We start from the raw sequence: 10,408 nt of genomic DNA, 5'->3' as shown, positions 1-10,408 counted from the left end.
ATAAATTTGAATGTGATTATGCAAGATTAAGTGTTATTTTTCGATATTGTGTTGATGTTTGGCAAAACAACTTATTTCTTGGACTTTTTGCATATTGTCAGCTGCCTAGAACTCTTTTCTTGGGTAAGTTAGTTGTGCATCCATTTATTCTTTTGAACTCATTTCTAAGCTAAATGCTTTTTCCTCAAAAAATAAGGGACTACTTGTATATCTCACCCTGGACAACCCTCGCAACTCCGTCGTCTGCCCGGGTTCTGTCTCACGGTTACGACGCTGACGCTGCCGGAAGCTACGCTGCCACAACCTCTACCAGCTGTCACTCCATCACACTCTTCAGGGATACCCAACAGACTTGGCAGGAACTTCTTGGACGCCATCTTGTGCTTGGCGATGGCAATCACCTCGCGAATCTTGGTGAGGAATTCAAGAGCTGCTGGGGGAGGTGCCTGAACAGGAAGAAATTAAATTATAACTTGAATAAACGTTACTAAATACTATGTTTAAAGTTCATTGTTGGCGATGATGGTGAATGCTAGTCTATTTATTTAAGAAGTCAATGTACATTTTCAGGTCAGGTTTGTGGCACTGTGTTTCCTAATATAGACAGCTCATTTAATTAATTGACCTATGCTATCATTTTAGATTTCCTTTTGACTCCTTGTGGACTGTGTCCAGTATAGTATAAAATCCCTATTTGCTTGGAAAATAAGATTTTTAGTTTAGACACTTCCCATTCCCACATTTTTTTTGGACCCTATAAGGCCAACAGAAACACAATATATATTGAGACTCACCAAGAGCAGTTCCAGGTCAAAGAAGGCCGGGTTGAAGTACAATTTCCTCCGGGTGTTGGCGGCTGCAATGGCTCTCACAGTTTCTGGCCGATCCTCGCGTCCCTCGGGTGTCTCTACAATGGATACGTTCTCCTCAGGCAATCTCTCAATGGCACTTGAGTCTTGATGGATGTCGGGGAGAACTGAGTTCTCATAGCTAAACATCTCGTGAGTGCACGGATGGACCATGGCACATGTCACTTGGATCTAGAAAAGGTTGAAAAGGTGAATTTCATCAATGGAATACCCAGTTTTTGAACAAAAGTAAATATTTGAGTTTTAATTTGTTTAATTGACCACATTGATAAATTTTGCCATGGTTCAAGTTTCTGGATAGGGTGATAGACATTTCATTTCACCATTCCAAAAGGATATCTGGTTATATGGGGGATTATACTACCTGTACTTGATACCGTATTTTACAGATGGGTTTGTCTCCATCCCTGAGGTTAATTACACTTAATATTTCCGACCAGAATTTCTTCAATCAACTATGTGACTACTTTCATTTAACTGACGAAGTATATTTTTGAAATTGATTGAATGTTTAATTAATTCATGGCTATGGGTCAACAGCTAACAATGTTTTGGTATTGGTTATTAATTAACAGCTGTGTATAAGGAATATGTCGGCCTTAGTCACTAACAAGACTACAAGATCACGCCACTCATCCTACACTCATCTCCATTCATACTTGGCTTAAAATACCTAATTTGTATGGCTGCCATTTCAATGAAAAGTATAAGTAAGATATCTGAAATCTTTGAGGAATGTTTATTTTAAAGAACGTAAACTAAAATGAATTTAAAACTACAATGAAGAAAAAGTCATTTTTTAAAAATTTTTGAAAGTTTTAGATTAACATTAATACAGTGTAATTTGGAATGTTAAAACACATTTGTAGTGTTACACAGTGTAACACTATTTAATGGAAATACATCCATACCCACTGAGTCGGTGGGTTCAGTGTATTTCAAATACAATACAATACAAAACTAAGACATTCAATACATACAAAGGCATCAATATCAATACTAAGGCATTCACATTTAACTTAGATGCCCTTAAAACTCCTTTAACTAATAAAGACCTAGATGACTCACATTGGTAGGGGGCGGCGTTCCAGGCTCGTCATCAGGCAGTGCTTCAATATTATCATCATCATCATCATTGACACCGGAGCAGCAGTCATCGTCACTAACGTAGCCACTGTTGTCGTGACAATGTCGTAACAGAGGGTTGTTTTTTATCACTCCCTCCTCACCCCCTGCGCCAGGAGGAGGCCCACTCTCATCCCCCTGCAGTGGAGTTAACGCTTCCCTCTTACGCTTCCTCAAATGCAAGTAGAGTAGCACTGAAGAAACATAAACCTGGAATCAAATTTTGTTTCTATAACAAATAGTAAACTTTACCCTTGATTATCTAAATGCTGTAGCCTAAATACTTCATAGAGTACCTATAAAGGATTACACCACATTTTTCCAGCAGTGATTATTTTAGGGGGTGGTTTAAGAAATGGGAACCCAAACTGGCCTCCCCCCCCCCTTTGTTACTTCGGTTTTTTGTCTTTAGTAGAATCCATGGATTCAGATCATAAGCATTAGGTTTTTATCATATTTTCCTTTCCTCTGACCCTCAACCATCTCTGGGTTTGAGCTGGTCAATTCAGCCTCAAGTGTTCAGTAGATTCTACCACGGTTAGGCTACAATAAACACAGAATTTAGTCCTTGATCATTGGGCTTTTCCAAATGGTCCTGATGTCTAAAAAAACAAGAGATCTTAGTCAGTAACAAACGTACAAGAATCCTTTCACCCCATTCTACTCTCATTTTGAAATCACAGTTAGCATAAAATACACAGATAGGTATCCATTGCTATCTCAAAAGTCTAGATAGTGAGAATCTTGTATTTCTTAGACCCACTTAATTTCTAAAACTAATAGACAAAACCTTAAGATAGTTTTTCATGAAAATATTTCAGTACCAATCCGAGCAGTACTGAGCAGACAGCGATGGCGGCGTACTCTGTCGGGTTGGTATTATTGGTTCCTGCATGAGCATCAGCTGAGAAGGAGACCTCTCTCACACCCACCCCTCCACTTCCTGAGGGCAAGTTTGTGTGTGTGACTGGGGCTGATTCAATGCTACCTGTGGTAGAAAACAATTGATGAAGCAAGGTGTGACTAGATATTTTTGAGAAAGCCTAATAATTGTTTTTGTTATTTAGTGTTAAAAGTAAGGAGATTTTTCCATAAAACAAGGTTGGCGTTTATTTTAACCTTGACTTGCCGGTCCATAATTAGTCTCAGGCCTATATGTAGAATGTATCAAGCATAGGGTGAGCCTGTAAAAGAACGAACTAAACTGCATTTTAGTGTTGGACAATCCAAGACATCACTGCCATGGACTCAAGTCTGTCCCAGCAAGCAAGGAATGCCATGGACAATAACCATGGTAATCCTTGCTCGCTGGTCTGTCCCCACTGAGCCACTAACTTACCTAGATAGGTAAGGAAGTTTGGATAAATGGTTACTAAAAGTTAAAAAATAAAAATTGTTTAAAAAATCACCAATTATTGTACGTAATTACAATTAATTTGAGTAAACAAAAGTCGTGATTTTCTGCCCTTTTACTCTAGTTTACTGATTTTAAATGAAAAATTAACAGCTAGCTTATAACCACATAATTGAAGTGGTTATAAATTCACATTATTTTGTGGTCTAGAATTGTTTGCTGTACATAAATTCTTACGAGGAGATCCTGCAACTCTGAAGGCGACACAAGGCATGAAGATGTTGGTGCTGTTCTCCAGATCCTTACACATGAGGTGAACCATCAGTAGCCGACCTTCCATGTGGAGCCTTAACTCTGAGTCTCCCAGCCACTGCAACAGACCAAATAAGATGAATGTAGGAGCATCACTAAGGTGCAAGGGACATCAGGTTGAGGTTGTTAAGGATGACTTTTGGAGGTACTGTAGTGTGGGTTGGGCATTCTCTTTTCCTCGTTCAGGAAATGAGGTGGACATGCATTTCGGTAGTTTCTAGACTTGAAATTTGGAGGTTGTGGAAATAGGAGTGCATGAGGTAGGTTAGAGATGGGAAGATAACGGAGTAATATTATAGTTTGGCACCGAAAACTTTGGGTTGAAACTCCCCTCAGAGTTAGCAAGCTTACTCCTGTTTAAGCCTTCAAAACGGGTTGCCTTTGACTTTTTGAGGCTAGATAGGTGAAGAATTAAACTAACAGTGGAACTGATAATTTGTATTTTCCATGAGCGATTTAGGAAACATTTACATCCAACGAATGGGCTTGTTTGTTGTTGAAAATTTGTAGTCACTGTGGTAGGTCAGAGGAGACAGCTGATCACCTGCTCTTTGATTGTGAAAAGCCCTCTGGTACTAGAAGGATAACTCCTGGCAATTTGGTAAGAGGTGCCAAATACCTTCCCGAGAAGGAATTAATTGGAAGACTACAGGCTTTCATCGGATGCCTGAATCTGTATGGTCTATCAATAAAACAACTCTCTGGGGTGTGCAATAGTTCGACTTTTTGAATGAAGTGCTTCGGTCTCGGCCTGCCCCTGTCAGATAAGATATAGTCTGGCAATGGTGGAAGTGGAGCAGGGACGATGATGGTTGTTGAGGACACGGAGGGCTTGAAACATGTGATGGCTCTTTTCTGTAAGACAGAGAGGCAAATATTACAACTGAATGTTAAAGGGAATTTGGTGTTGAGTTATACTCTGAGGTTAGTGCAGGATTTTTGGGGGTCCGGATTTAAGCGGAAATTATTTAAATAAATAGTACCTATTGGACTCGGTTCCTTCAAATCTGAAAATTTAAAGGAGCAGAGTTGGATTTTATGCCGTTAATGGCAATACAACAGGAAAGGCAGAGAAATGTAGTTTTTGGTTGAGCCAAATGAGCGTGACGTTAGTGGGAGGTCTACAAAGTGATGTCTTCAACAAGCTGAATGATACTGCTGCAAGTGTCGGTAGGGCAGCGGGAAAATTTGAATCTTATAAAAACTCATTGAAGCTGTCTTATGACTTTGTGTCCTCTTCAATGATTGATTCGTTGACCTTTTTATCGTCATTTTTGCCCCTGCTTTTTTATAATAGGTACTAGATTTATCAACGGATGAATTAGATCTTATGCCTTACGATGGCACTCTTAAAGATTCTTACAACAATGAATACAAAAGACTTAGTATACAGCATTTCGGCCAACACAATATTTTTTAACAATATCTAGTTGCTACATATTTCAAAAAATCTTTATCCTCTTGTCTTCACGAGGAAGTAGTTTTGTAAATCATAAACTTAAACAAAATTATCTTTACACTGGCAACTTTAAAAAAAGGTTGGTCAACTCTACCTGAAGGAAGGTCCTCCCTTCATCACGGTAGAGACGGAACGGTGGTTCTGACTGAGTACCGTTCCTGGAACGAAGATCTGCCCAACCGTGACTGGTGAGGAACTGTGACCCGGACACAACACATATCGGTGACAATGAACCTGGGAAAAATACATCACTGTTAAAAATAAAAGGTAATTTCACACAGAGATTTCAAAGGCGATAGGGACAAAACCATTAATCCGACACAGAATTGAGGAAATGGTAGCCTCTTTAGTCTTTTTCTAAAATATGGAGCTCAGTAGCCTTTGAAATATGTAGTAATGCTTCAACTTGAAGGACATTGTTTTCTGCGATTCAATTGGTGAGGCTAGGAAACTAGCTAATAAGTTATTTAATTAAATTCTAATAATAGAATAGTATTAGAGGTATACCTGCTGGCCAGAATTCTTTACTTCAGATTTGATCAAATATGTTTACAATCAGGTTTCGGGATGAAATCAGGTGGGGTCAAAATTGAGTTGCTTTGGAAAATATTGATTTAAATAAATACCAACTCTTGTACTACAATAAGTTTGAACGACCTGTGCAATGGCGCCGACATTTAAACATTTTTGGCGCTTGTGGAGACATCATCTTTCCTTTGTCTCCTCCGATCCCTGATTAGAAGTTATTTATATGGCGCATTCTTCGTAGACGCTTTGGGCAATCCAAAAAATTGACACCCTCGCAACCGATTAAATATCAGTGAAATTCAGTTTTGGTGAAAAAATATTCTGTGAGCCACCACCAGGTCATGGCCTCTGGCAGGCTAAAATAGTCAAATAGAAAATAGTCTTTTTAAAACTATTTTCAAGCCCCCCCCCCCAACTACAGAGCCAGCAATAAGATGCTAGTTTTATATTTTATATCAAATACAGACTGTTTCTGCACATATAGTGTGTAATGTGCTGATTTCTGTATAACAATGCAGACTCGTAGTTCTATATTACTTCAAAATAAACTGGACAGCTCTCCCCTCTGACAGTTAAAATTTCAGTCTTTTTGTTTGTAAATTATTTTGGAATCCCCTTCTGAAATTCAACTTTGTCTAACACCTCATCAAACGAACCTACAATTACCGGTAGTCAAAAGCTATCCATGAATAAAAATATTTTTTACAAGTCTGTCTATCCTTATACTTAAGTTAGATTCCAGTTACTGAAATGTTATATCTCTAAAAATTGAAATATAAAATAAAATAAATATTCTTCTACCGAATTTCACTGTTGTGATAAGTTAAACATGTGCTCTCAGTCTCAACTTTGAACTTAAAAGCTGCTGTAACACTGTTATTTAATGGGCTATTATTTTTTGATTAATTTTAAAACTGTTTTTGGTCTAGTATGGAAATATAAAATTAATATCACTTAACTAATTTAAATGAAAATGGAACTGATCAAAATTTGATAGTTATGTTTACCATACATCTTAGAATCAAATATGAATGATATTTCTCTTCTATCCCAAAGATCAGAACGGTTCATGGCATTTATTTCATACAATAAATTCACATTAGGTGTAATAGCACAGCTTATCTTAGAGGAAATCTCGCGCCCTGTAATTAAGTGATATATTTTGGACAAGGAAAATCCACCACTTGCTCTGCGTCTCAGATACGCGAGAGGAACAGTTACCCTGGAGCGGTTACGGTACTGAAGCAGATGATCTGTCAGCTGTGAGCGCTCAGGAACCGGAATCACTGGAGCAGTTACACATATAATCGTTTCTGTACTGTACTCTTGAATGCAACCTGTTACATATTACAGTTTTGCAGGGATTCGATTTGTCCATTGTAATTTCACCGCTTACATAACACGGACGATCGCTATGCATTTTACTAAATTTAAAGTACTCATAATTTTATAAGTTTGTTGTTTCTGAAAAGAAATGAAAAAGTAAAACTACAGTAGACACTTTACAATGTTAACACCATGATAACATTGTTTAATGCCACATTTTGTTTAATGTGACTTACAATGACAGTTTTAAAAATCAAAATCGTCGTAGCTGACGAGGGCCATACACAGATTGTGCTGATCTATCCCTAATTTCTGTCAAATACACAGACTTTTTAACAAAGTCAAACTAATGGAATGACTTGGTGAGCTATAGCAACTGTTATGAGTAACCAATTCACTTGGTCAGCAACAATACATAAGGTAGAAAATATAATTTTAGACCCCAGCGCATTCTGTAACTGGCTCACATGTTCTTAGGGTGAGCTATTTTCTTAAATGAACTAAACAAAATGGCCACACACGTGTTCCATATAGAGGAGGTCTACTTCAGCATCCAATACTCAATGGCACTATTGGTACTACTCTATGGTATTAGTTAGGCCTATAATTATTATTATTATTATTATTTCTAATACGCTTCGTGTGGTTTTTACCATTTCAATCAAAAGTCTGGCTTACTACTCGTCACGAAAGACACAAGTTGATTGTCGCGTATTTTTTAGTACTTGATTAATTTTCATAAACAATCGTGGTTAATTTCTTCATTCATAATTTCCCCACATTCTTTTAGGCTGAACACCTCGGAAACACCGCAACCACTCAAACTACTAACCTCGCTCTGAAAACGTGTTACAAACTAGCCCACGCAGCAATCCATGCTAGGAAATCAATTTGGCAACAAGCTGCAAGATTTCCATGGTAATTTCACTCCATTCAATACCACATTAACTGCCTGTTTAGCCGTATTTACATGTTACCGCAGTTTAACCGTGATTGTATCTTTCACAGCGTTTGCCGACAGTACAGGTCCACTGAAAGGGTGTCCTCCACCAGATGGTAGGATAGTTAGTTAATGGGTACAGGGCACGGGCGCAATGGCTAGTAATGGTGTATAAATATGCAAATGGCAAATGGCTACGCGTGGTCAACATGGGTGGTAGATATGAAGTGGTGATGGTTAAGGTTAACTACTTATTGATGGGAGCCGAGGATTGGTTACAATTGATTATTTTTAAAGTAGGTTTTAAAACTATCCTTGGTTTAGTTCAATCGGCTGTGTGGCAGAATAACATCACTAAACTATTTGAAATGTCTCAACACGGTAAATGTAGAGCAAACGTAAACATTCTGGTTTTATTTTTGTTGCTATGGAGACTAGACAATATTTACTTGGTTTCACTTCGAAGGGACGTGGCCCGATCAAGCCTATTACTCGACCTGATTCATGGCCCATGTGTACAATATTAGTACAGTATATCCTGTTTAGTAGTTTTAGCTTTTACCGGAAACAAACAGTCAGACAAACGTAAAGAATTCACTTTTTCTACACAAGATAAATTACAGGAACCCTTAATTTTGATAAAAAAAGTTAGCCTACATATAAGCTATTTGGAAATCAAACATAGTTAGAACTTCTTTTCACTAAAGCGTATAATTACAGTGCTTTAACTCCAAGAGTCTATTTAAGAGTCGTCCAAACCAATTAAACAATGAGAAAGTGTTGGTAGGAAAGAGATTTCTCATCACAAGTTAAGAATTCCTCCAAATATTTAACCACAGTGCACTTCTAAAAGGCATTTTCAAGGGCTTTACGATTATATCTGATTTTATTTGTTAAATTATAATAGCAAATTAAATTAATTACCTTATCTAAGCTATTGCCAGTGACTTTATAGGGTAGAGATAAAGTCAATGCTATTGATCAAACGAAATATTCTTCCTCGGAAACTCAAAGCTCTGGTCGGTTTAGCTTCCGTATTGAAACGTCAACAGTAGCTAAGTCGTTACACAAGTAGCTCCACAAAGTAACACCCTCACCCCGTTATTACCATGATCACGTATAATGATGCATCATATAACAAGAGACGGGACCTGACCTTACTTTCGTTTTCACACGCACGTGATGTCGGCTTTCTACTATAAACTAACCAGCTTCCTTGGGATAAACTTCCATTGTTGTTTGTAGGCCTACCAGGTCTCTAAAAATCGTGCTTTTGATTGTAAAACAGTAAAAAAATGATGCAATGTGACAATGTAATGGAGTTTGTTACAGTTTCAACCAATTACCCTCTAAAGGTCCCAAATACAAACTTTCTACAGAACTGGTGGGTAGGAATTTAAACATTGCTAGAACGTCTTGAGAGATTTTAAATCACTCAAGCTTTCAGTTACGATAGACGCTAAGCCAACTTCCTCCAATCTCACCTGGGAAGCTGATCTCGGCGCTAGGGTAGACTATCTGGCCTCTGAGGGGAAGGAACACGAAGGGGATCTTCTGTTGAGTCGTGCCGGACTGGAAAGAGGCAAGGGGACATTCTGGAACAAAAAAAAAACTCAAGTCAGAAAAGAGTTCAGTCAAATTCTTATTGACTAAGTCACCTACCAACATCATCATTCATGAATTGCTACAAAATACTAAGTAGCAACAAGTAAGTAAGTGATTTACAATAAGTAGCTGGTATTAGGGATTAGAGTTCACGTAATTTACGGAACTGGGGGTCTTACTTGTAAGGTTAGTCTTGGTACTGCAAGTGGTTGGTATCTGGATACATCGGGATAGCGGCAACTTGTAAGGAATATGAGAGAAGGATGAACGACGAATATTTGGTATCATTGAAGTAGACATCCCAGCTATGTCTGTGTTGTACCCATTTTTGGAATCAAGATGAACGTAACAATTATTATTGCACGATTTTTGTAACCACTGATATTAACCTATTATTTGCTACTTATGTATAGTTCATAATGTGACAAAATTGTATTAATGGAGAAACCGTTGGAATAAATAAATAAACAACGTAACTGTGCCGACAAAGTGAGTCAATGTAATATCAAGAGAGGCCACCAAACTATCCTGAAAACAGCTTGTCCATGTTTTGCGACCCATAAACTATAGTAAATACATTCAAAAAAGGGTATACAATTAAGTCAGCAGATCATTGTCAGTGACCCATTCGACTAGTTTTGTTTAAGTTACAAAATATACTAAAGCTAGTCTTATACATGGGATGTCTAGTTCAGTTTCAAAAATAAAAGACAATTTTTGAAGGTCGAATGAATCATGTAATAGCTTTGTTAGTGGCCAAATTAGCTTACCCTTAAACAAGGATTATTAATTTATCAAAAGCCTGTCGCCTGTCGATTAATACTTGCGTCTATCACAAAGCTACATAGGCTACCTTTCCCATGATCAAATAATCTGTCCGGCGAACTACT

At 37.8% G+C, this 10,408-nt stretch overlaps 1 protein-coding gene across 1 annotated transcript in view; it reads right to left on the bottom strand.

Annotated features, from left to right (window-relative positions):
* LOC129005720 (uncharacterized) overlaps window positions 1-10,408 on the bottom strand; it is a 114,845-nt gene that overhangs the window by 3,859 nt on the left and 100,578 nt on the right. The window contains exons 4-10 of the mRNA XM_054434702.1: window positions 9,398-9,508; window positions 5,214-5,353; window positions 3,574-3,718; window positions 2,819-2,928; window positions 1,938-2,204; window positions 795-1,040; window positions 217-446 (exon numbers count right to left, since the gene is read on the bottom strand). Of these exons, the coding sequence (XP_054290677.1) occupies window positions 217-446; window positions 795-1,040; window positions 1,938-2,204; window positions 2,819-2,928; window positions 3,574-3,718; window positions 5,214-5,353; window positions 9,398-9,508 (1,249 nt within the window). The remainder of the gene's footprint in view (window positions 1-216; window positions 447-794; window positions 1,041-1,937; window positions 2,205-2,818; window positions 2,929-3,573; window positions 3,719-5,213; window positions 5,354-9,397; window positions 9,509-10,408) is intronic.

The sequence above is a fragment of the Macrosteles quadrilineatus genome, unplaced genomic scaffold (genome assembly GCF_028750875.1).
Source record: "Macrosteles quadrilineatus isolate MER2022 unplaced genomic scaffold, UCM_ALF_1.0 Scaffold_31__1_contigs__length_1484076, whole genome shotgun sequence".
Lineage (NCBI taxonomy): Eukaryota > Metazoa > Arthropoda > Insecta > Hemiptera > Cicadellidae > Macrosteles > Macrosteles quadrilineatus.
Note: the sequence above shows the minus strand (reverse complement) of the source record. Positions and strands in the feature narration are given on the sequence as shown.